The sequence below is a fragment of the Vanellus vanellus genome (genome assembly GCF_965231255.1).
Source record: "Vanellus vanellus genome assembly, chromosome: 12".
Classification (NCBI taxonomy): domain Eukaryota; kingdom Metazoa; phylum Chordata; class Aves; order Charadriiformes; family Charadriidae; genus Vanellus; species Vanellus vanellus.
The window spans coordinates 18,123,070-18,150,073 of record NC_138917.1 but is presented as its reverse complement, the minus strand read 5'-3'; the positions used below and the strand labels follow the sequence as shown (position 1 = coordinate 18,150,073).

General features: G+C 35.8%; 1 protein-coding gene across 3 annotated transcripts in view; it reads left to right on the top strand.

Annotated features, from left to right (window-relative positions):
- The window catches only part of RPGRIP1L (RPGRIP1 like), a 72,136-nt gene extending 57,061 nt beyond the window's left edge, over nucleotides 1–15,075 (top strand). For all 3 annotated transcript variants that reach the window (XM_082489431.1, XM_082489430.1, XM_082489429.1), the window contains 3 exons: nucleotides 3,250–3,334; nucleotides 10,764–10,897; nucleotides 14,356–15,075. In XM_082489431.1, the coding sequence (XP_082345557.1) occupies nucleotides 3,250–3,334; nucleotides 10,764–10,897; nucleotides 14,356–14,459 (323 nt within the window). In that variant the 3' untranslated portion in view covers nucleotides 14,460–15,075. The remainder of the gene's footprint in view (nucleotides 1–3,249; nucleotides 3,335–10,763; nucleotides 10,898–14,355) is intronic.
- Nucleotides 15,076–27,004: the final 11,929 nt, after the last annotated feature.

Here is a 27,004-nt window from a genome sequence, read left to right as displayed (position 1 = left end):
GGTTATACTGCATAACTCTTATTTCCCATGACTTTAACTGTTACATCTACTGATGGCCATACTGACTGAGGAGAGGAGCTATTGTGTTTGTTAGTGGTGGAAAGAGTTATTAGATTATCCAAGAATGCTTCCAAACATTACAGTCCCATAAAGTCAAAGAAGAGGGGAACTTGCCAAATTGTGCTCACGCCATGACTCTGTCCTGTAATTTGGTAGAAAGGAAGGATTCTGATTTTTTGATGGGCTTTGTTTTGGTGTCACTTGGTTTTGATGTTAGGGTGTGTTACAGACCATAGTAAGCAATGAATTCAAATTTTACCTTTTTAATGCAGTTCAAAATTGTGTGCTGCAAATGATGTATTTCCAGTCATGTCACAATACATGCTTTAAAGTGAACGTAACGGCAGCTTCACTGTCAGAAACATGTAGGGAAACATGTTGCTCCAAGCAAACAAAGCCCAGTCTCCCTCACATATAAATGCTTCTATTGATCTTTGACTCTTACTTTCAGTAAAATAAATATTTTTCTTGTCAAGGCCACAATTGCTTAAATTATGAAGTAAGATTAGTTCATAAATGTTGTTAACAGAAAGCATTCCCATTTTATTAAATATAAAGACTTAACTACCAAAATGCTGAGATGGCAAGAGAGTTACTAGAAAGTAAGGTTGATAAGGGGTCTGAAATTTGTCCTTTTCACTGTATACAGTGGTCCCAGAGACCGGCAGCAGGAGAAGAAAGATTTATGAAATTTTGTAAAGATTTTATATGACATTTAATTGGAAAGATTTCTCTCTTGAGTGAACAGGTGGTTATTTGAACAACTTGAAATACAAATGTAAGTAGACCAAAGGAAGGGAAGGTGGGGGAAAGATGGTAGGGTTTATTTGTTATTAAAAATAAACTTCTGAATCCATATGCTAAAAGGTGGATTCCTCAGTTAAGGCCTTATAACATTGTTTTCTGATACACTGCTTTGTGTTTATTCCTTTTCTCCACGAAGGCTCAATACTCTATGAGGTATTTTTTCTTCATCCTTGTGATGAAACTCTGCTTCATCCCATGGTCACTTAGTTTTGTTAGAAAGTGAACTATAAAAAAAAAAAGCTTAACAGAACGAGCAATGTTACTGTTTGGAATTGCAGTGATTTTTAACAATGTTCCAGGGTCATTGTAATCTTCAGGTTTTAATGCTTCTTTAGGACAAACTTTAACATTATAATTTTTAATGCAAACTGTCACAAGTTCTTTTTGAATTACTTTTGCAATTAATTGGATAGCAATATGAGATGTTCAAGAAATAGAACCTTGGAGCAAGGTTATAATTCTAAGTTCAAGCACTACTAAGCAGTGATATGAAAGCACGTTATTCATCAGGAACTAAAAATATATTTTTCACTATGGTTAATTTTCCCCAGACTTGAATGGAGTTCTCGTGCTGAATGTTTTGCTAGTCTGAATTTTTCCATTGAGTGAAATTAATTCGAACTCCTTGGGCTTGTAAATAATTTCCATTTCAAATTGGTTTAGATAGAATTAATAAACTTGGGAAATTCCATTTGGGATGCTTATGGGGAAGGGAAGAATCTGTCGATGTGGCAACTCCTTTGAAGTTCTTTGGCTGTCCATCTGTCTCCCTGCTGCCTCCCCATCACTTCCTGTGGTGGCCCCAGGAGCACTTGGCCATGAGAGTAGCACATGTGGAAAGTCATCCGCATGCCCAAAAGAATAGCAGATGGCAGTTATAGCTTCTTTTAACCTGTCTAAGAAAGTAAGCCTATTGTGGGTGGAAACTAAGGGTTCCAAGATAGACCAGCAATGCTTTGATTTCTGTTAGTAGAGAAAAAAAGTGTTAAATTGCAGATTCCTTTGATTGAATGATCCAGATACCAATTGTACTGGCTGCTTTCTGAAAGTAACTGACTTCTAATAGCGATTTTGCTGGCCAGGTAAGAGCTGAGGAGCAGCTTTGGAGAAAGCTAGAGAACCTGGAGCTCTGGAAGGTGTGCTTCCTAGAGGGACTTTTATGGAGATGTCCGTCAATAAATCCCTCTGCAAGGAATTAATTTGAGCCTTATTATCTCTCTTTCATACTCCTGTATTCCAGTACTCTCTGCTCCTTGGTAGAATTAGTAATTTCTGTTTATACAAATCAGTTTATTTTGCATAGTAGAAGAGTACGAAATATGTTCATGATTTGTCAGCGCATCGGAAAAGGAAACCTTAATGTGATGCAGAGAGTGAAAAAGAGCATTTTTGAGTACAGTAGCAGAGAAACCAGAAGGGAGTGAGGCACATGAATATTAAAGATGTTGGAATTTAAAGACAGACAAATTTCTAGCTCCTCCTCCTGCCCTCAAAAACAAGTGAAAAATGTTCCTTAGAGCTGTGTTTGTTTCTGAGGGTTCTATTAATTCTAATTCTGTCCTAGAAAAATTTTTTCAGCTGCATTTCTTGGTTAAAAAAAAAAAAGTAATTCCTTTAAGACTGTTTTTCAATTTTTGCATCCTGAATTTTTATAATCTTTCACAGTGATTTACTGATACTTGTAGGTGGATACTATTTGCAGAAAATAAGCTACTTTCTTAGTATAAGATGCCCAAAAACTTTGTAAAGAATTTCCAAAAAACCCTGCTTCTCATTCTTTTATTGTTTTTTCCAAACCAAGGCTATTTTTCACTGTAGGTCATATTAATGGTACAAAAATTAAAAGCCAGTCCTTGTGTTTGTATTTTAAATTAAAACAATAAAAGGCTTTCGGAGCACTCTCACTCCCCAGGTTGTGGGTTTTCTCCAATCCATTGGTCTAGATGTTTCTCTTATTAAAATACTGTGGCAGGAAAGGAGGATTAAATTACTGAGGCTGTCAAAAAGGACAAGCACTCTGCCATACATTATCATTATCACTAGCTTCCTCAGTGGAAGAAAATGCAGTAAATCACTTCAAATACAAAGCAATAAAGACCACTGGCTTTTAAAATCGTGACTGCTATTGTCATTAACAGAAAATGACAGCTATGTGGCACGCTTAGATGCTGCTTGTATCTTTTTTTGACAGTGCGCACATAAACCTGCCAGTGACACGCCATTAGATCACATGACCTTTCAAATTTGATTCTAACATTGTTGCTTTTCCTTAGGAAAGACAAGGGGAAAATGTTTGTTTTTCTTTGTTCTTTTCTTCATGGTCTTTCTTCTAAAAGATGACAAACAATTGATAACTAATATTAATTCTGATTTGCTTTGCAGTGATATATGTGGATAAAGCAAATAATCACCCAAGAAGAGAGTATCTCAAGTCTATGCTTCTAAAGCCAGATCTGCATACTGACAGGTACACGTTAGTGCTGAAAAAGTCTGCAAAGGTCTTTGTAAATAATGCTTATGATTTGGGTTGTTGTTTGACTTTTATTGAGAGGTATCCCTGAGAAGTTAATACATAACAAACTAACTAGAGAAAATTTTGTTTCAGCTAGGAATGATACATTCCGATGTGGTGATTGATCTACATTTCTTCTCTGAGTATGTTCATGTGGCATGGAATATTGCAATATCTCTTAATGCTGTTTTAGTGCTGTGTTTTGGTTTTGTTAACAACCTAATTTTGCAAAAGATAGAATCTATCGTCATCATTCTAGCAATAATTAATTTGAAAAGCACGTATCTACCCGATCATAGAGTAATGCATCTGCTGCTTTCTGAATTCAAAGCACTAAAAGGAGTGTAAAAGATTCAGAAATTGTTCCTTGGCCCTAGCATTTCCAAAAATCTATATATGTAGAGAGAGATGTAGTAGGCAGCTATGATATGTGTATATATATATATGAGAAAGTAGAAATTAGTCTTGTCCAAGGTCATAATAATAAATTTGTTCTTATTCAAATTTTTTGATTGAGGTAGTGTGTGCATTACTTTGAGAGAATGAATGACATCATAGAATCATAGAATGATTAGATTGGGAAGGGACCTTAAAGATCATCTCCTTCCACCCGCCCTGCCCTGGGCAGGGACACCTCCCCCCAGCCCAGGTTGCTCCAAGCCCCGTCCAACCTGGCCTTGAACACCTCCAGGGATGGGGCAGCCACAGCTTCTCGGGGCAACCTAGGCTGGTGCCTCACCACTCTCATAGTAAAGAATTTCTGCCCAATATGTAATCTAAATCTGCCCTCTTCCAGTTTAAAACCGTTACCCTTTGTCCTATCGCTACACTCTCTGATATGGAGTCCCTCCCCAGCTTTCCTGTAGGCCTCTTCCCCTTTTAGTACTGGAAGGCTGCTCTGCATCCTTTGATTCTGTTTCCTTTTGAAGGTCAATCTTCATTAAAATGGAACGATTATTAATTTAAAGATTCATATAATTTGTGGGAATGTAGAATACCTGCTGATTGTGTTTGAAGTGTAGGAGTTATTCTAAATCTTTTAAATATATATTTATTCACAAATCACAGATTCACTCTGCAGTAAGAGAGAGAGTGATGTCTCTTCATTCCATTTCCCTTCTAAAGCTGAGTTTCATGCCTTGGCCACAAAACAGGTTTTACTGGAACAGAGCAGGGAACACCATGAAACGATTACTTGTTGGGGTGGAAATCTCATACCAAAACATTCTTAGATTTGGAGATTTATTTTTTTTTAAATAGTCTTCACTTCATAAGCAAGCAGAGGACTTATTTTACTGTATAGATTGGGAAAGTGGGTAACTAGGAATTTAACAATACTGAGGACAAAATATTCTTTCTTTCCTGAGGGGTAGTTCAGCAAAGGAAAATAGCTAGTCTGTGGTATGCAATTTCACCTATAAGTACTTAGATAAATATAATAAATATTTAACAAACCTAAGGTAAAAATAAGGTAAAATAACAGCAGCGAGGTTTTTCCCATAACAGAGGCATTCATCTTTTACATATGCCATCATGGTACTATCCTCTGGTTACTAGGTAGGTTGTTTTCTGCATTTATCTGCATGTCTAGTTTGGTCTGTAGTGAAATGTCCGTTCTGTGTTGACTAACAAGGCAGAAAGTTCATCAGTAGTCCAGTTGCCCACTTTATCCTAGGGAGAGGACCACCAGGAAACAGAATTTATGGAAAGATTCTGCCTATACACCAAATGTTTTCAACTCTCTGCGTTTTAAACCTGGCCTAGTTAGATCTTCAACACGTTTTCTGTCACAAGCCTTACAAAAAACTAATATCAGAGCTTTTTCAGCTGAAACAGGAACTGAACTAAACTAATGCTTTAAAGCTCAGGAAACCAAATTATCAAGGTTATAAATATCATTGCAAATTGCCTGCACGTGGTTAAGCCTGACATTTTATTGGTGTTTGCGCTATGCCAGATTATAGGAGCGTAGCTAGTGTATTGTGTATATTAAGTGGTGTAATAAGTTTTCAGGTGAGCTTTCTCCCTGTCACAATAAATGTTGTTAGAAATGATACTCATAATGATTTGGTCTATATTAGAACATAAATAGATACATCACATGCTATTTTTGTCTTCCAAAAGGAGAGTCACTTTAACAAATGTCCCTTGAAAAGGATAAATATTCTTAGGTGTTAAAAGAGATATTAATATAATACATAAAATTACTGCTAAGCCAAAGTTGCAACTGTAGCCTAATCCTATAGCTCAAACAGGAGCCCTGAAAATAATGCATTCCACAGCTTTATAGTGTTTTAGTTTACACTTGCAATTAAATAAATGTAGATTGACACGGCATTTATATGGGAAAGTACGTTTATTTCACTGAATCGTAGAATTGTTTAGGTTCGAAAAGACCTTTAAGATCATTAAGTCCAGCCGTAAACCTAAAACTGCCAAGTTACCACTAAACCATGTCCCTCAGCACCACGTCTACTTGTCTTTTAAATGCCTCCAGGGATGGTGACTCCACCGCTTCCCTGGGCAGCCTGTTCCAGTGTTTGACAACCCTTTTGGTGAAGAACTTTTTCCTAATATGCCATCTAAAATTTGTTGGGAGTGAGGGTTACTGTTCATTAAAAGATAAGATTTCAAAACAAAGTTGATTCTTCTCTTCTTTCAATTTTACTTCTTGATATGGAAACATTGTAAGTGTTTATTAGAAATATTGACTTTGTTTCCACATTTGAAATGGCTTTAGTGGCAGAAAATGAAAGAATATTCAGTATTCAAGAAAATAAAGGAAATATGCTGCTAAATGGAATGATAGAAAATCTAAAATATATGAGCATGTAGAAGACTAGGAAGACTGTTTGAAATCCTAATTAGGTTAGGAATTGTTGCATACCACGAAGATGTTTCTTCTCTTCTGATAAGCATCTTTGTCTTTACGTTCTCAGACAGACAATGTCTCTATCATTAATACGGAAATTTTGTCAGAAGACTTGCTTTTTCTTATAGCTGTATTCTGTGACATGAGTAGCTGTTTTGCTTCTTTTTCTGTATAATAGGGATTCAAATTACATTCCTTATTATGTTAAGAAGCTATACTTACTAATATTTGTAAAACATTGCAAAAAAAGATAGAAAAGTATTATTTTATTTTATCATCTGAACCCTGTAGTTATTTACTTACGTGTTCAAGTCTTTAAATCAGTTAATAACAGGAGGCATTTCTGGCAGTCCTTACTGTAACTGTGTCATATTTATCTTTTATTCTTCATCCTGTTTGTATCCACTGTTGCCTTGCGGCATTTTAAGAGTGTAAAACTTTGGCTCATATAGAGAAACTTACCTGATTCCTCATGCCAGATTGTACTTGCAGACCTGGTGATAGAGTATGTGCTCTTCTGACAAGTGTCAAATGAGACATATGTGAAGAATGGAGGAATCCATTCTTCTAACAGTCACCCTGCTGTGATGACAAGAGTGAACAGGTTTATGCAAGAGGTTTCCAGGCTGATTCTGACAGGTGCATCATTTCTTGGTAGGAAATGATTGTTACTCTAAGAAACTGACTGTATGAAGTCGTTGTTCTCCAAAGTAACAAAATCTGCGCATCCATGTTATAGGACCACAGAGCATGTGTACAATGTGAGCTTCATATTAGCATACTATATTAACACACAAGATTTTCTCCTTGCTGCTTAAAAATGCCTGATCTCTGGAATAAAGAATTAGAATCAAATTTGCCTACGTGACAGCTTTTGGCCACACACTCTAAATTCCCTGCTGGTGATAACACCTTTAAGGGTTATCATAAAAACAACAGTAAATATTTGTCCAGGGTTTTCTGTTTCATTGTAAAGCACATTTTAAGCTTAAGGCAATTATTATTTTTCACTTGTCTTTTAGCCCTTTATTAGCAGACAAGTTTCATTTAGTTCTCTAGTCTTTCGTGCGGTGGCTAGCAAATATCTTCCCACATAGTACTTTTAACAGGATGTCAAGATTGTTTCTTATTCTGCCACTAGGCATGGGATTCCCGCAGGGAAGTGAGTACTGATACCTGATGTTACACAAATGTGGAAATGAGCTAGAGAGAAAGTCTAGGATCCTAGAGAGAAAGTCTAGGATCCTAGAGAGAAGTACGGGAGAGGAACGCTATGCATAGCTTTATGTAAGAAATCCTAGTATGACTTCGATAGTCCAACTTCCATCAAAGTTTCTTACATAAGTGAGGCAGAGTTAAGGTAAGATGGGACAGTGGCTGCACATTTGTGCATTCTATGCTGAAGCAGAGTGGGGAGTCTGTTCATGTGCAGTATGTTCCAAGGCAATGGAAACTTTGTGGTTTTAGCCAGTTCAACCTGAAAACAAAACTCTTGCAATTTTTGGTAGATGAAGAACACAAGTGAAAGCATACTGAATATCATATTTAAGTATTCTCTAAAATTAAAGCATTTGTAGTATTTTTAAAAAATACAAATGTCAAAGCGATTGTGGTACCATTCTTGCAGTCTACTATTTGGGATATTTCCATGGGATCCAGAGTTCAAATCTCCTCCTTCCTGATCAGCAGCAAAGACTTAATCCAATATTATGATCTTTTAAGCATATTGGGACTATAAGGGGTTAGAGGTGCAGTTCTTTTGATGTGTTGTGTTGAAGCTTGTTCTATTTATGTAAAATACTTGAGTATGATCTGAACCAGAAAGTGGACCAGTATGAACGAGACTCCACTTTGGCTCTAAGGTCCCAATGTCCCAAATGTTCCTAGGTCTGCTTTTAGTTTATGCTTTAGTGAACATTTTAGTAGTAATTGGTACCCTGAAGTGATAAAAATTAAGCCAGCACTAATCTCTTCCCATTCTAACACTGTCTTAACTGCTAAACTGGATTCTCCAATTGATCTGATTTAATACTGACATAATCATAACAAAACCGATCTGTTCCCAATACCCAACAGTTTTATTGGTTATTCTTACTATTTTTAATTGTTTTCTTTCATTTAATATTTGTCTTACACATCTAATTATTTCCTTTTTAATTGAGTTTTGGCAGTTTTGCTGCTGCTTAGCTCTGTGCCAAAATCTTAAATTAGATCCATTATACTCAATCAAGCCACCTGCTGTTGGAAATAGCTGTGATGTTTTTTCTTTTTTTGCCTCCAGAAATTTTTCTTAAAGACACGTATTTTCCATAGGTGTCTGGTTTTAGTGACGAACAAATATTTATGTGTATATTTACCTGCTGTAGGTGACCCTGATCTGGCAGGGAGGTTGCACTAGATGATCTCCAGAGGTCCCTTCCAACCCTGACCATTCTGTGATTCTGTGCGATTCTGTGATTTTCTATAATAAATACTTGTTCGTAAGAGCCAGGCACAAAAATAAACTACTATAAAAGCATATTGCAGTTGTTGTTGCGTTTAAAGTCTTTCAGGAAGATTTGATTGTATTTTAACTAAGATATCCTTTCTTGTAGACATGGATTTTACCCAACTTGATAGTTACTCATTTGGAATTTTGCTTATTGTAACATTTTTAGGCTGTAAAGCTCACAAGCATTCACAGTTTAAACAACATTGCCAAGACATATCAAAAAAGCAGTTAGCTCTGAATTCCTGTCATTTTGTCAGTCTCCATGTTTTTGGCCCCGACACAAGCCACTAACTCAAGTCAGCTCCAGCACAATACTGGAATTGTGTGTTTAAAACAAAAGCCATACTTGGATGCAGTGAGTGTAATTTAAGTTCACAGAAGAAATGCAAATATTTTGTACAGTTGTTGGGTTTAGATGTTTGGGGTGGACAAACAGACCCCCATTTAGAAAGCACAGTAAATACTCAAAGGCCTTTTTATACAGGCTGTACTCACAGGTAGGTTTTTATGTGTAAAGCAGGAACAGAATAATGAAGATAAAAGATGAGAGGTATTGGTCAAAGGGGACAAGTACAGGACAAATCGCTGTGTAAGCTCCAACTTTAAATAACGAATACACAAGACAACATTAGAAAGATGCCATTTGGAGAGAACTGCCTTTAGGTTCCTGTTATTTTTGTGGAATGTGTTCTTGGGTAGAATATGCTCTCCAAGTGTCTAAATGAAGTGTGAAAATTCTCAATAACTTTCTGCTAAATATTTTACACTTGGTACTTGGAAATAATCGCTTCATTGACTCTGGGTAGTATTTCTGCTATCAGGAAAACATTTGGTATGGTTTGTCTTTCTCAATTATTCATCTCATGTCTCCCACGCCACTCAATGTAAAGCCAAGAAAATGCAGTGGCTTAAAATTTACTAAAGCTACATCTAAATTATCAAGTGGAGCAGACCAGAGAATCTCTAGCACAATGCACTTGTTGCTAATAGTCTGATATTCACAGTACATAGATTGTTAGGATGATTCAGAATACTAGTTAATGCTACTGACTGAATGTCTATTGCAGTGGGGTGCATTAGGGGTAGCTACTCCCGGAGCACACCTTCAGGTTAGTTTAGTCAGTCCAACAGGAATCCAATTAACATGCTTCAAGACATCAAATGCAAATAAAGCACCATAACTGGGGTCAAGTGAAAAGTTTTACTTCGTAAGCATGTTCCACATCAAAGCTGAAATAATCATACAGGTTCATCTTCTGTGTCCTGACTGAATTAAAGTACTTGAACTTTTTCAACAAGTTTATGGAATTAAAAGGTTTTAACCAACAAAACATAATTGCATTTAATCTAAACCTTCCATTATTGCTTATGAATTGTTTTTATTTCTTCACTTCAAATAATTTGCATGGTATGGTCAACACAGTAAAAATTAAAGAAAAAAAAAAAAATTTAAAAACACCCAAAACAACAAAAAGCTAAAAAAACCACTAACTATATTTTTAGATATTTTATATAAATGAGTTTTGCTATAAAAGCCTCCAAGTACATAGACACAATCTTGATTTTTACCTATGGGAGGTAAATACAAGAATTTAAGTGACTTGAACAGATGATTCAGCAGCTGAGCTGAACAAACTTACAAGTTTCAAATGTGAAAAAGTCTTTAATCCTTAGACTATTCTGCCTGTCACTGCTGTATGAACAAGAATTGTACCACAGGGTGGTGGGGAGGGGGGAGAAATGAAACAATTCTATAAGCCTGCAGATCTGTGGTTACAACTTCTCTGTCCTTCTAGTACTGCCAGTAATGCTTAAGAAGGAGGGAGGATTTAAAAGAAAGGGTCTCAGACTATTCTTGTAATGGAAAATGTTTAATATACTTGGTAAAGGGTTCTGGTTTATGCTTAACTGGTGAAATAGAGCATGGTTTTGCCTTTTTTTCTGATTTTTGAGTTAATTTTCAACTCTTTTTGAAGGTAAAATATCAAATATCGGGTTTTGGTTTTGTTTTTTATGCTTAGCCTACGGTTCACAGTGGTCAGTGATCCCCCAGAAGATGAACAGGATCTTGAATGCGAAGATATCGGTTTCGCTTATGTCAGTTTGAGAGAGATATTCCAGAAGCAAAGAGATATTATTGAGCAAGATATTGACGGTAAGTTTTAGAGATTACTTTCTTGTAACCTAAATTTTTTTTGTTGAATTTCTGCTTTTCTCTGCAAGTAATTGCTTGACATTGTTTCAATAAGAAATTCTTTAATATTAACTCATGACTTCCACGTTTGTTTACAAAAGTTGGCAAAAACTGTGTTGTAGTTATTCCTTAAAATCTGCTTTAAAATAAAAACGAAACCCAAAACAAAACCAAACCACACTCCTAGCTCATAGTTATTAGTTTATAAAACCTAACAACTTTCAGGACATGTCGACTTACTATAATTCTCTATTTTGTACAGCAAACTTCATGCTAGTAAGACTATAAATATATATTTTTCTATTAAAATTTATGCCAGTAATTCTGTATTGCTAATGTCTATATCTTATTTGAAGTTACATTATAACCCCCAGAGTACCTCAAGCTTGTGTCTTTCATATGAAACCTGTATCTGAGACAATCTAAAGCACTGGTGCCTTTGGTTAGGTATCAGTTTAGCGTAAGCATCCTTCTGGAACAGACTGTGACCACACTTTCACTCTGACTCATTAAGGCAAGGTGAGGTGAGTAGGAGGTGTGGAATCTTCCGTTCCCTGGGTCTTACGACAGCATTTTTATAACACTGACAAGAAGAGTCAAGAAGGATACTTGATCCTTCCACAGACAGTGAAGGAAAATATTCTCCTTGCTTAGGCTTTTCTGTTCCCCAAGGTAGCAGGGACACGGTTATGAATGGTGCCTTTTTCTCCGTACCTGTTCCTCTCCATCCTCTTTCCCCATTGCGGTAAAGCTCAGTGAAGAAGCTCAGAGTGTATCTGTTATAAAACAGTTACTCTGCTATAACAGTAAGTGAACCAGCTTGATTACTTGACACAGTGCACCCATGTTCACAAGGTACTCTTTGCAACAGCAAGAATTCTGGTTAGCTCTAGTAGAATGCCAAGCTAATGGGACTTTGCTACTTCTCCTGTTGTGTGTAATTACCATACCTTAAGTGATGGAGAGCTGAGTAGCAAGGGAAAGAAATAGGCTTTCTTATCCATTTCCATTATCATGCATGGTTTGCATCCATGCTGTAGCTACAATACTCAAAGTATGCATCAAAGTTCCAGGAACACGATAAGGAAAATTCTAAGAATCAAATTTCTGTACCCTGGAAAAATAATATACGGATTTGATGGACTACTTACTGTGGCTGAACCACTTAATCGTTTCTCCACCAAGAATTTTTTTTCCAAGTAGTTGTATGAAAGCACATCTCCTCCAAAAAGGTATTTCATAGTCTCTCACTGGAAAATTGTTTTTGTTCTGGATTTTGTGGCCATAATTCCCATTGTCATGATTCCCATTTGATAAGATTGATTAGTGACATAAATATAACTTTGTACCCTTGAAAGTCACCTTTCACAAAAGTCTTGAAACTCCTAATCGTCATCTGAGATAATAATTATGACAGGAAGGACTGTTTTTTGTTACTAGTTGTTGTTCTATCAAAAGGTAGTCATTACACTGTAATGGCAACTACTTCAATACTGTGAGAAGCATTTCTTGCCCTAATCACAAGACATTTGAACTAATTTCTACTTTGTGTACATTATGTCTACAAAAGTGATAGTAGTAGATAGAAATACTTTTATTCTTATTCCTATCCACACTTCTCCCCTTCCCTGCAGATGCTGTACAGTTTAGATTTATTTTTTTTATTGCATCCATAACCATATTTTCTGAAAATTTAGAACTTCCAGAGAATTGAAATTAATTTTACATTAATATATGTAAGATCATGGCAGAAGTAGAATATATCAGTATATTTTCTTGGATGAAGTCATTGTAAAAGGGTATGTTCTTCAGATCTGGACACAGACTTCAATTAAATGTAATGGCACAATACATAGAATTCCTAAATAATATTGTACACCTTCTCTGAGGTGGATATTGGTTTGAGGGGAAAGAGAATAAACCTAGACACAGGGAAGTTCATAGATGCTACCACATGAAGATCTGATCATTCTGAAGTTAGATACCATAAACTGCCTTCATTCTTTTTGAGGACTGCAAGCGTATATCTTTTCCAAATCTTGTTTCTTTCGTTGGTGATTGTGTGAAAGCGGCCTACATGAAATCTGAAGCAATTAAGTGAATGGGTAATCAAGAGGCTGGATGAAAAAGAGTATAGACAAGACACATAACAATATGTCTCAGAGATAATATGACAATATCAAAACTGAGAAAATAGAATTAATGTTATCTTCTGATATCATTAGTTACAGTTATCCTACTGTTCTTAAAAGTAAAGACAATAATGTCCCCTGAAGTCTGCTCTTTTAATTTGACAGTTCACTGAGTGATTTGTTCAAGGGTATACAAAATGGTTTGCGTCTCGAAGAATAGCGTCCAATCTGTCCTATAATAGTTTTGTCAACAAAGTAAATTAAGGTTTATCCCATGTTTTTCTTTCTCCAAACCTCCGGTGAGCTGTCCCAGCAGCCTAGAAGTTGTAGCATGCAGTATTGTTGTATGTCCCAGAGTACTTATCCCAGTTTATATAGTAAATACATAACCTTGCCATTTGTCTGCTGTATAATTTACTTTGAAAAGATGTGCTGTCAACATTACTTGTTTTTATTTGAATTCCTTCTAGAGTCATGTTAGACAGCCTCATCGCTTTTTATGCAGGACTGGGAAAGAGCCCCATTTTTGACTGTTAGCAGCATGTTTTTAATCACAGCAGCAGAGATTGCAGCCCTCTGGGCTTACTTAGATATTGTAAAAGACTGCAATTTTACATCGTTAGCTAATTTCTGTAAAGTAGAAATTTTAAATACTACTTTAAAACCCACATAGACAAAGGTGAAGGTAGTTAAATAGGTTAGTCTAGGCAAAATACCATCTTTGTCTACAGTTCGCTATTTTACAACACACATAAGCCTGGAATTAAAATAATTTTGCATTGCACCAACTGGAAAAACAAACAAACAAACAAACAAAAACAACAACAACACCAATTTACTATTTAAATACTAATATAACTGTCCAGGCTGATTTGGACTGGTTGTACAAACAGTGTAGAAAATGCATTAATCTGTGTGTTTTTTCCTTAAAACTATTTATAAGTATGCATATATGCCTTTACTAGAGTTTGGAACATCTATATTTACATACTGTGAAAAATAATTTATATAGGCAATTATGATAGAGATGCTTTTCTTTATTACAAAGTTAATTCCAACACTAATACTTTTATTGATGTACATTCTAGATCTTGGAGTGCTTAGTTTCCAGTAGGCTGAGTGCCTGAACTGAAAGATTTTTGTCTTATTTATAGATATTTTTTTTTCTCTTTTTTTAAGCCTATGCTATGTGCTTTGAGTCTGTCCAAATGCTATGGAAAATTATCAGAACAAAAGCAAAACCTTAAATGAAACTGCTAATGCTGTTTTCTGATGTTTCCTTTCTAGTTTTCGATTCACAAGATGATAGTGCAGTAATTGGAAAGCTCAAAGTGTCAGTGGAAGCCCTCCATGCACTGCGTTCAGTCTATGAGGAATGCAAAGATGACTAGGAGGCATGAAAGGGAAGTTTGCCTACAGAAGTTCCTTCTCCCAGTGTAAATACATGCTTGATAGTGCTTCAAAGATGAGATCTTTGTAATTCTTACAGTATATTTAATGTATAATTTATATGAAAAGGACGCTTGATTTGTAGTTGTAAAGTTTTGTATACTTTTCAGTCTGTTTGTTTTTATATTTCCCCCCTAAGGCTAAGAATCTCTCCACAATGGACAACGTCTTGTAAATAATTAATACCTACATGATTGAACGATGTGCTTTATTTGCATTTTCAAGATTTTTTTCCTACATAAAACAGTAATAAAAATGCAAGTCAAATTTTTAATTTTTAATAAAAAAACCATAAGCCTTAGAAAACTGATTAAAAATACTTTTATGTTATCCCTAATCACCCCACTAAATGGAATGCCTGTGATTAGCCTCATTAAGAATTTTATACTGTGAAGATTTTATTAAAAGCAATATATGAAAATTACTTGGATTAATGTGTTAATCTGCCTCTTTAAAATGCTAATATCCATTTTATGCACATTAAATCTCAGTATGTGTTTTCTTTGATGCATGCAGTTCCTATCAATTAAATATAAAAAATGAGGCTAGTTGCAGGACTTATTAAATTACTGCAACCTTTTTTAAATAACTTTTACCCTTCTACTAACATTATAATCAGCTGTTTATGATTATCATGATTTGAAGTAGGGGGAGGGCAGGCACAATCATTTTTCTCTACAGTAAAAGATTTACTTTCAGCCAACATCTGTCGAAGCACAAAAAGAAGCCATACAGTATCAGATTTTGCTTCACCTAGTTTGAGCCGTAGGGACAGGCAACTGTGTTTTCATTTGTTTTTTGTCACTTTTAGAACTTACATCAAACATATACAATGCATTGTTGTATCTGAATAACCAGCGTCTGGCTTGGAAAGTTAATTTTCCAGCTTTTAACCAATCTCAGTGGAGGATTTAATTGATATTTTTAATGGAGCTGTGAATCGATGCTGCAAAAGGATTGTCTCTGGAGAACGAGGATCTAATACATTTCTTTTTTTAATTTACTTTTTTATTTGTCATTTTCTTCAAAGGATTTTATAGGCTGTGGATTTCCACTGTTTGCAAACAGGCTATGTTTCTTCATAAGCATATGTAAAGTATTCGGAGAGATAAGTAATTTATTAAAATCTACCTAATTTGCCGTGATATATTAAATCTCTGCTTCAGTGATCACAGACCATTTCATTTAGAGAATTAGGCATTCCCTCTTTGTGTGATTAAAGCTCTGGAAAATGAGTTCTTTGCTCCTATTTGTGAACATTCAAAGCCTGCTAATGGCAAGAAGATGGAATAGATTATGAGACAATTCATTACAGTTCAACAGGAAAAAAAAAACAGCTATAATGCAGAAATGCAAGTATGAATATCTGCATATAGTTTGAACCATCTGTGCTCTAATGGCTTCAATAATGGGTCTTCGTCTTCAGTAGGCTTTGAAATGACATCCATACAATATTAATTTGTTGATGTACATTATGAGGCCAATGGAATGAATATATTCTGACCACAGAAATCTCTGAATTCCAACATGAACCGATGGTTGACTCCATTTTAGGACCTACCGTCTTCACTAGTGCTTCTCATCCAGACTTTGCCAATCCTCCCAGCATTTCATTCCTCTGGAACTTTGAGGAGACCACAGACAGCTGCATTCCTAAACCCCTCCATTCTTCAGTTAATGGCCATATGTTTGTTGTCATTTGGGCTGGCGCTTAGTTCATCCTTTTGGCCACTATTTCTAGCTTTTTTTGGCTCTGTGCATCTATATTGTCAATAAGACTGTTATTATACATTACAATAATTTGAAACAGCTAGATTCAACACTGAGATTAACTGAGTGGCTTTTTAGAAATTTAGTTGCGGTATTGTGTCAGGAGGTTCTTATTATTCTTCTAATACTTTGCAAACCAAACTAAATATCCTGCACATAAACAAAGAAGCAAATTGTATTGAGTTTTTGTGTGTGACTGTTTACTGACTTGCAGGACAACTATGTAACTGGTGCTTGTTTTCTTCTGAAATAAACCATGTGGTAAAATTAGAAAGTCGGTGATGTTCATCTCACTTAAACATTTACAGTAACACCCTTAGCACTTAATCTTCGCCATCTGAAGTTGAAAACTTAGAAACCAAGCATTCATATATTCATTAAACACAGACCTGTCTGGTAAGTTACTGCAAAGTATTCCAGTTGACGTTTGGTTACATTGTGTTAACTGTTCTCAGTGACTCTCTCGTTAACATGTGTAATTTGCCTCAGGTCCCTAAACAGATTTCTTTGGAAAGCTCACTATTACTCAGTTTTGGATTAAAAAAAAAATCTTGATTTTTATTATTCATGTTTATTACTAAGAGAGATATAATATTCAGTGAGGATTTCTCCAACAGATGGATTGTATTATCTTATGCAATATAAACATATGACCATACTAGAAAGTTTTGTTCTTTCATTAAGTAGTCTGTATTTCCAACATGCTCTTAAATCTTAAGTCTAAATACTGCACTGTGCAGGGAAAGTGGAAAATGTAATCTAGTACTATTTTTGTCCAGATTTTAGCTATGAATATCTTGAAGAAAACTTACATCTATGTACTCTCTAGCCTAAGGTAGAAAGTATCCTTTTTTGTGTGTGCAATGTTAGTAAGCACATTCCTTTTTGCAATTTAAAAAAAGAGCGTTATTAATGCTGGGTACTACCAGAGTTTTGAAATGTTACTTAACTGAAATTCATTTTCGTGGAACAGATAAATTTTTTCTATGGTGTAACACGGATGCAAGAGTGGTCCTGCATAAGATGAATTGCGCGAGGTCAGGTGATCAGTTTTCGTTTTTATATCTTTTCCCATTAGTTGTTACAGCTTATAGCTTCATTGTGGTATCTTCTGATGTGATATAATAGCTGCTCTTCTCCAAGTGTGTATGTTTATCAAGATGGAAGCTTAAGTTTTGTACAGTTGCTTTTAACCTGTTATAACCTTAACCTAGGGCTGGAAGTTATAAAAGCAAATACATCATGAATCAAGGTAACATTACCTGTGTGAACTTGATTGTTTCTGCTGTACAGTAAGCCTCAGCTTATTACACGCTTATAAGAGTAGATATAACATGACAAAAAATTATAAAAACTTGCCTCACAGAACTTCTGCAACTGAAGATCAGTATTTACGTTAATAGTAATATTGTTTTAAAATGCTTTTTATTATTTCGAGGCATAGTAAGACATTAACATAACAGGCCACCAAAGATACCAAGACTACATATTAGCTGTTAAATTCCGTTTTCTTGTTTTGTATTATAACTGAGAAATAAATTAAAATACAAAATTAAAATTGTGCAACAAACTTTGCTACATGTTTCAGAGCCAGAAAAATATTTTATGTTGCAGCTAGGTAGACACGTCTTTTTGCAGGTGATGGTAATGATTTATCCATCAGTTTTTCCAGATATTCCACAAGTGAATAAATATTTTTTTTTTATAAGACATCCTTAACATTACTGTTTATCGGACTAGGTCCCAATCCTGCAACTACTACTGTATTGAATGCATTATGTCAGCTGTATGAAATTAATTGCAGAATATAAGTTCAAGTTTGCATCTTTTAAAATGGGATGAGGTAACTTCTTCAGAACTTGATTTCATCAGAATAATTTCTCAGGGGAAGAATTTGACCTATGTTTTATTTCTTATTATAGTATAATTTTGGGACTCACAGGACATGACCTTGAAAGGCACATATAACATGGAGACTTCAGTCTTAATTCATAAGCACCAAACTCCTCCTAAATTGTGCATCTGTGGGCTTTAGAAGTATTTAAAAGCTTTTCTTATTTCTAAGGTCTGTGCTGAATCAGCCTTCAAGCTCTCAACACTTCATGGGATCAAGGTCTACCTCAGCCCTAGCAAAGTTTCATTTCAAACACAAGCTGCTTATGAATTATCCAGTAACAGTTGAGAATATATTGTCTAAGTAAATAAGCAACTGTGAACCTTCAAACAGAAATGCTTATAGGTTATTAATAGTAGTAGTTCTACCATAGTACTGTATCAGGATAGGATTGTTCAGGTTAGAAGGGGTCTCGGGTGGTCTGTCGTCCAACCTGCTGCAGTGTTAGCTATAATGTTGGACCACGTTGCTCAGGGCTGTATCCTGTCTGGTCTTGAAAACCTCCAAGGATATGGAGACTGCAGAACTTCTCTGAGCAACCTGGTCCAATGCCTGACTGTCCTCATGGTGAAAAAAGGAAACATTACTTCAATCCAAATTGAAGCCAAATCTAGATCTTAAGCATGTGAAAACAGCTTTTGCACTTACTATACCATCTGATACCTGATTTTTTTTTTTTTTTTTTTTTATTCTATGGATGGCATAAGCATGACCTTGTTTGTCATTTGTTGCAGCCATTTAACATTTTGCACAGAAATACAAATAACTAGGCATTTTCGTATTGACTTTCATACCTACTGCCTTGTAGTATGCCATCAAATTTCCATCCAGTTTTGTGAAGCAATTGACAAAAAGTAGCTATGTTGTTAATGTGGTTTGCTCAGATAATTTTTCTGTAGATTTCAGTAGTAAAATGTTTTCCTATATACTATGATTTATTCCTGATTTTGTTATATTAGGCTTAAATTATTTTAGGAGTAAGAAAACAAACAGATAAATCAAACAAGACCAGGCTCATGTTGAAATTATACTCTTCATGACCTTCATTCATGAATTCTTAACACATTTTAGATTTACAAAGAAACTGTGTTCCCTGAGCTGTGAGAAACAGGGATATAAACCTGGAACCTCTGTCCACACCCATTCTCTGTATCAAAATGTATCTTACTTCAGTAGTCCAACATCAACAGCTGCAACAGTGCAAGACAGGTCTTGCACACGATCTAGCAATGATTTGTTTAACATTTATGTGGATTTGGAAAATAATCTATTTTCTGTTTAGGCAAACTGTCATTCTTGTTGAATGCAAAATTATTTCCTTATGCAGTAAAGCTGTAAGAACTGAACTTTCCTTGAAACACCATTGGAAAAATGTGGTCCTTCTACTACTACAAAAAAAAAAAAAAAGTAAAAATCAATAAAGTGAAGGTTTTTTTGCTTGAAGAACTATCATGCAACCAGTGATTATTCTGATTTACCTACTCATAAGTATAAATAGTTCCAATAGCTGATAGCCTTTGACTTCAATGACAATGAAAAACCGAAACTGTAATACCATAGGTAGGGCAATTTTTCCAGAAAAATGAAAGGAGGAAACACCAATCACCATCTGACTCCAAACACACAGTATAGAAATAGTAAATAAAACACAGTAAACTTAAGAAGAGAACATACAGAAGATCTTTCCACATTTTAAAAACATTCTTTAATCTTATTTCCTCTGTAATAAGCAGTTACTGTAGTATAGCAAAACCAGACCCATTTGGAAACTTTCTGATAGGTTCGTAATGTCAATAGTACAATTTACATAAAATACACAAAAATTGAATTATTTATAAAGCAGTATCAGTTTTGTATCAACATATCGTAAATATAACCAGAGTATGAATCTACGTGGGGTTTTTTGTAGCCTACCTGTAGCCTACAAGTTAGCGTAACTGGAAATTTATTTCAGAATGGAATTTACAGTTATGTACTCCAAGTGTTTGGTAACAGAGCTTTTCACAGGAGTTTGAGAGTAATGGGGGATTACATTTCCACCCACAATATCAGACAAATAGGACAGGGGTCTGTAACATAGCCCCTGTACAGCTATTAATGGATCCTACATCATCGTGCGTGTTGTGGAATGCACTGATTACTGTAGCTTTGTTAAATCTCTCTCCAGTATCTTCTCTTTTTGAGCTGGCCTGTTTAGGGAGAGCACAGAAGTTAACTGTTACAAGGTCTGTAGAGTGTGAGACATGCTGTTTCTCTATCTTCTTCATTCTCTGGGGGACAGTCTCCCTACAGCAGGTAAGTCGAAGGACGATTTTTCTACTAAGGTGGGGTGTGGGGTTTTTTTAAAACAAGGTACAGAAAAGCTTTGGGAAAAATTGACAAGAATTGCTTAGATGCTGTAAATCAAAATACTTTTTCTGTTTGACTTGCACTTCAGTAAGTGGAAAGTCCTTATCCTGTCAGGCCCATAACCTTAATCCTTGTACTTGGTTGGTTGTAAATTTTGATGAACTTTTGGCAAGTCCCAATGGCGACAGAAGAAAAATAGAGCACAGAAAGATGTAGAGCGAAGAGATTAAGCTCTTTGGGGTGTAGAATTAGTTTATGGTTAAGAGGGCAAAAGATTTGGAGATTTCCGTATGGTAACTGTGGATATTGTCTGTCAGAATTTCTTTCCTGTTTGCACACTCAGCATGCTTCAGATACTACTTTTCTTTTTTTTTTTTTTTGTAACTGGAGAGCACTGCCTCAAAAATCACAGGATCACAGAAAGGCTGAGGCTGGAGAGGACCTCTGGAGGTTACCTTGTCCAACCCCACCGTTTCTTCAAAAGTTTCCTTTCCTCACAACAGAAAGAATCCTTGAAATGGTTCTAAATAACAGCATTTTGGATATTGATGATACAGAAGCTTTTATTCAAATGAAAGGTGAAATGAATTAGCCATTTACTGGCAGCTTCCCTTCTGTCTTTATGCTTACCGTGTGAGGAAACGAGGCCTTACAATTAACAAGAGAAGAAACGTATCTACTTGTGACTGTTCTGTTGTATTTGAGCTAATTCTACACGTTGGTGCCCATCACCTGGGAGAAAACCGAAAAGACTAGCCATCTTTCCATAACCATTGCAGGTTCCGCTCAGGCTGTTCGAGGAAAAGCCCCGTGACTGCAGCCCTCCTCGAGCAGTGGAGCTGCCGCTGCGTCCTGCTGCTCCCCTGCCCTCGCCAGCCCGGGCCAGGAGACAGTGGCCGCCTGCCTGCCGCGGTGGCAGACGGGGAAGAAGAAAGCGAAGGTAGGACCTGTGAGATTTAACAGTTACCTCTACCTAGAGCAAGTTAAGTGACTGCAAAGGATGTGGTAATTTTTGAATGCCTGAGGAATATGGGCTCCTCCTTGGGATCGCTGTAGGTCAGTGAGGAAATGGAGGGAAAAGGTGGGTCTGAGGGAGGGGACGTCGCACAGGGGATATCCTGGGAGATGAGGAAGGAGAAAAAGTAGGATGAGGAAATTAAAAAGAAAATGGAGAAGTAAACACTGTAAAGAAGGCGGCGGCCTTTACAAAGTGAACTTTTCATGCTGAGCTTCTCCTCAGGACGTGTGACCAGGGCTGGTCTGAGGTGCCAAGGAGAGGGAGGGCCGCGGGTGCTTACGCTGGCGGGACAGCAGGCAGGGGTGCTGTGAGCCCGGTCTTGTCTCTGTTCATTTGCCTCCTGTAGTATCGAGCCTGTTTTCTTGAAGCTTTTACATTAGGAAAAAGGAGGTTTCCAGAAAGCTCTGTGGCTTTTTTGCCTTTGGGCCACACTTACCGGGGTTTCAGCAGAAACAAGTCTGTCACGTATAGGTTATTCCGTACCAAGGGAAGAGAAAGGACACAACTGAACTTCACGGTCCATTTGGCTGTCCCTCCAGGATGACCTTCCTCAGCCTGAGGAACCACATCTACTGTCTGTTTTGAAATCAAACCCTGGGTACAAGCGAGGAGGCAAATGAACTGGAAGTTGAGTCCTGGCACACCAACTCATGAATGGGCACTCAGAGAGAAAATCGTCAGGGGGAGAAAAAGGGAGCGGAAAACAACTTTTTGGTTTCACCTGGAGTTTAGTCCTGTCAAAACACAGTAATATAACAGCATGATGCTTCTCAGCCATAGGTTAAAAGACCAAAAGAACAACCAAAGTACAGAAAAACCCAACCCACCCAGTAATTTTTAAAACAGCACAAATTATGGGATCATGAGGTAATCTCAAGTAATCTCTTGTGGTAAAATGTCTGCTCTGCTTATTTTACTATGCTTTTTATGATTAGTTTTGCTTGTAAAGTAGTACTGTTGATACCAGTTACACACATGCTCTCTGAGTATTAACATGAAAATATAAGTTCATTTTGGGAACTGCTGGCGGGTGGATGTTTTTAACATCTTGTAATCCTTGTTTATGTTATGCTCTGCCTATTAAGTAAAATACAGTTTAAGTGCACTAACTGAAACAGGAGATTTATATTTTAAGGTGGGGTTACGTTTAGAGAAATAATTGTTGGCTTCACCACTGAGAAAAACAAATACATAGTGCATTTTCTTTGTGTTTAAAGCCGGACAAGACATTCATAATAAGCTATTTGGACCCCCTAACAAAGGCTGTTGCATTTAGTTACCTCTCAGGACACTTAAGAAGAAAGGTCTGCAGTCAGTTTCTGGCTTTGTTGCTGCAGTTTGACATCCACTGCATTTCACTCAAGTTTGAAGCTGAAATGGAGCATGAAGTTTTATATGATTTGGTCCCAGTATTTAACATCCTTCACTTGAAATCATGGTTCTGTCCCAACTTGCTAAAAACTCACCCTAAGCCTAACCGCTTCATTCTGTGAACCCTACAGCAGGACTAGCCCTAGTTTTGTAGGTTTATTACAAGTATTATTGTTCTACTCGACTAGGTTTGGTCTGAAAATACTTTAAGTGTTACCTTACTTCTTTACTTTCACTAATCCGATCATTTAAAAAAGGAAACATAAATTTTAAAGGGAAATCCATTAGTTGCATATTAAATTCTGTAAATTATATAATCGTTTAATCCAAAATCATCATTGTATAATATAGTTAAGTACACATGGAAAAAATCCTACTTTATGTCCGACTGTTTTTATCTTTTGATGCCATGCCTGTTTTTAGCATTTGCTGTCAGGGGAAATTCGTGGCAAAAACTTTCCTTTTTCAAGTGATACAAAATTTGACACACTATATAGAATATCAATTTATTCTTAAATATGGACTTATTGTTAAACATAATCTAATTATGCATGTTAATATAATTAATGAATATTTTGATATTTTTATCAAATTTTATATTAGTCCCTGCTCTGTTTTTTAGGGTGTTAAATTATTGCTTTTATAAATTGCTTATTCAAGGAAGAATTATTTATCAAAATGTAAGTGTGGAAAGATTCTTCTTGAGATTTGTTTCTCACAAATCCTATCACAGCAAACTACAGGAATGTAATTGTCCTTCTCTCATTTCTCAACAGCTTTGAGATTGTAGTTTGTTATTTTATCTTGCAGCATTTTTCCAGTATATAAACCAGATATTTCCTCAGCACACTGCCTGGAGAACAAAATGGGAGTTTGAAAATGAAACCTTCCATTTTACAAAATTGATATAGACCACACAATAAACTTAGGTAAATACAGAACGTACCCACTTCATGTCATTATATTAGATAGCAAAATGCAGAAAGTATGACTTGTGGGTGAAAGTTGCCCCCTGCTGTCTGATGTGACATTTGCATACAGAAGACTAAGTCACAAAATTTGAGATTAATTTGTCTACTGGTTCTTTAAAAAACATATTTAATTCTAAATTTTAGAATTTCATATAGGCATATGGTACATAAAAGGTCAGATATTGCAGGAAGAAAATGAGCTCAAATTGGGCACCAGTGAAAGTCAACAGGTATCACTGAAAAGATGAAATACTAAAATTAAATTATCTGTTTAGTTTTTAGATTTGGCATTTAATATACATATAAAATTGGAGGAATTAAATTGAAAGGACCTTATTGTTTTTCCCGCTTGTTTATTGCAATGGATATTTCTTGGGTTTCTATGCAGTGTGTCTCTACCATTCAATGCATACAGTGTTAGATCAAAGGTGAAAAGCCAGTTTAGGAGGGGAAAACAGAGACTGCACACACAAGGAAATAAATATGTTACTAACAAAAATGTTACTGAGATATTGATCAGTGTTTCATTCCATATATATAAGACTTGGAGTTAAAAGAATGTAATTTTGAGGGAATCTGTATCCATGCTGGGTGTTACAAACCTTTAGAGGGATTTAGTTTAAAATATACGTTTTTAGTGTCTGGTTAGTTGCTGCAGATTACCCCCTTCTGACCTGTTGTTTCAATTATGCAATAATCATAGAGTACCCTTCTATGATACATCATGTGGTTAATTTGAATAATTTTTGTTTGTTCAGATCATTGTGCACGTTAAGAAAGAAACAAATATACAAGCTTTTAAATTTCTAAAATGCACCTTTTCAGAACACTGTAAATTAACTTTTTATTTATCCCTTAAATATTAGTAGTTAGTTCAGCTTAGCTACCTACCGATGCTTACTGAGAATTTGTCAGCAATGCAAGTTAGCAGTTCAAAATCATTACATGCATAAATAATTTTAAGACTGAGGGGAAATTAATCACAAATGCCAAACCTCTGGGAAGCTTGTAAAGCATTGTTCTACTCACAATGTGAGTATGTGTTTTTATTTATACTGCACAAATGGTACTTGAAAACAGCTACAGTGGTAACAAAACAATTGCCAATGTTTATGCTTTCCAATTATGTCTGTCAGAACAATTTGCATGTAAGGATCTTAAATGATTCAGTAATAAATGCCAAACAATGTTGTAGCAGATGACAACTGATATCACACTGATATTATTAAGATTTATTACATTGTTGTTATTAAGATTTACATTCCATTTTTGCTGGATTTTTTAATGAAATAACAATATTTTCAAATCCAATCTTGGCTTTGCAGTTTCCAACAAGGAATCCTTAAAGCATTTTACAAACTGTGTGGGACACAGAAATAATTTTGAAAAGAGAAAAAGTAAGAAAATAAAATGCCTGGAGGCAGTTGGTGGGAGTTGAGGACTTGTCAATGGCAAAGTGGCAATGCAACTGTACGAGGACTGAGATTGCAGGGATAACGGTGTATTTTTGAAGGCAATACACATTCTTTTCTTCTCAGTCCTAGTACCCGTTGCTCCTCTCCATACTACTTAATTTCTGTAGAAGACCTGTTTCTCTTTTTGAGGATTCATTGGCACTGTGGGGAGATGCCAACCAGGAGTGGCAGCTTCTCCTTGGATGTTGTTCTAACGGTTAAGCTTGGCATGCCTACAGGGGACAACAGGACAAGTTTAAGGATCAGAAATCCATGGAGGCTTACTAAATACTTAGGAATCACTTGTGGCTCAGAAGTCCCCTGCACTGAAGATAGATGGAGGGTGAGGGAATGTTAGGAAGATGTGTTATATAGTCTCCCTGTTGTTATTATTTAGGCACTGTTAGACATTGCAGCAATCAGGAAACCTTTGATCTGTCTCCACAACATAAATTTTAAGTCATTTATATCGGAACATGAAATTAAGCCTTATATGTTATCTTCTTGGTTGTTGGGCTTTCTACTACGTTGCTCAAAAGAGCTCTTCAACAGTATACTGCATTCAGCATGCTTCTGCTTGGGACAGCAGATGCTTTTAAACTGGAAAAAGAACAAAAAGCAAGCAGGAACTGACATTATGAAAGCTGAAGCACAATATAGGTCATGTATTCTAATTTCTCTGTTTTTTTTTTTTCTTGAATTTCTTGCATGCCAGAGGTTGTAAACTGTACAGTTTTAAATTTGGGGTCACGGTGGAAATTAACTATTCTGTAACCCAGTAATCAAATTATGACTCTGCGGTTTGCTGACTTGCCACTATTATCATTTCAAGAATTTAGGGTTTAGTGCATATGCTTTGAAGTCATTAGTATATGTGAAAATACATACTTGAACAAGCAACCACTGTGTTGCACAAGTTTGAACTTCCTCTCATCTGAACTGTGATGTGGTCCCAAAATGTTCAGTTTAACAAGGTTTCACTGTAACCCAAACGTACTCTGTAAATTTATCTGCATTAAATTAAAACCAAAAAGAACAACATAACAATCATATTTGTAAGCATTCACAAACAGGGTCAGACCAAGTAACAGATCTGATTCAGTATGTCTGAAAGGATGTAGAATAATCAACCTAAAAAACAGGCATCTGGCAATATTACAGACGTCTTTCTCAGAAAAAGTAAAAAAAAAAAAAAAAAAAGTACTTTAATCCTAGAAACTTAAAGAAAGATTGACCAGATATTTGAAGAGGAGATTTTTTCAAAGTTCCAGGGGTTCGCTTTTTGACATTTACTATTGTAGTTCAGTTCATATGTACGAATGTTGTGTCACTCCTTAATTTCACTTTTATATTGTCACCTTTACATCAAATGTTATTGAGTTCATTGCTCTTCTTTTGGCACAAGCATCATTACCAGAATGTTTTGTGTTGTCTATATGTAGCATGTTTCTGCTGATCAAAGTGACCAGAAAGGAAACCCTACCATTACTTGTGTATATAGCTGTGTATATTAGAGCCTATATGTTAAAAGCATGTACTGATATGCAGTATAAATGCAAATGTGATATAGAATATTGAATTTTTGGATTTTCCTCTATATTTTCACTGTGTAGATTATCAATCTTAATATATTCCTTAGTTGGTGTAACATAGCAGCTGA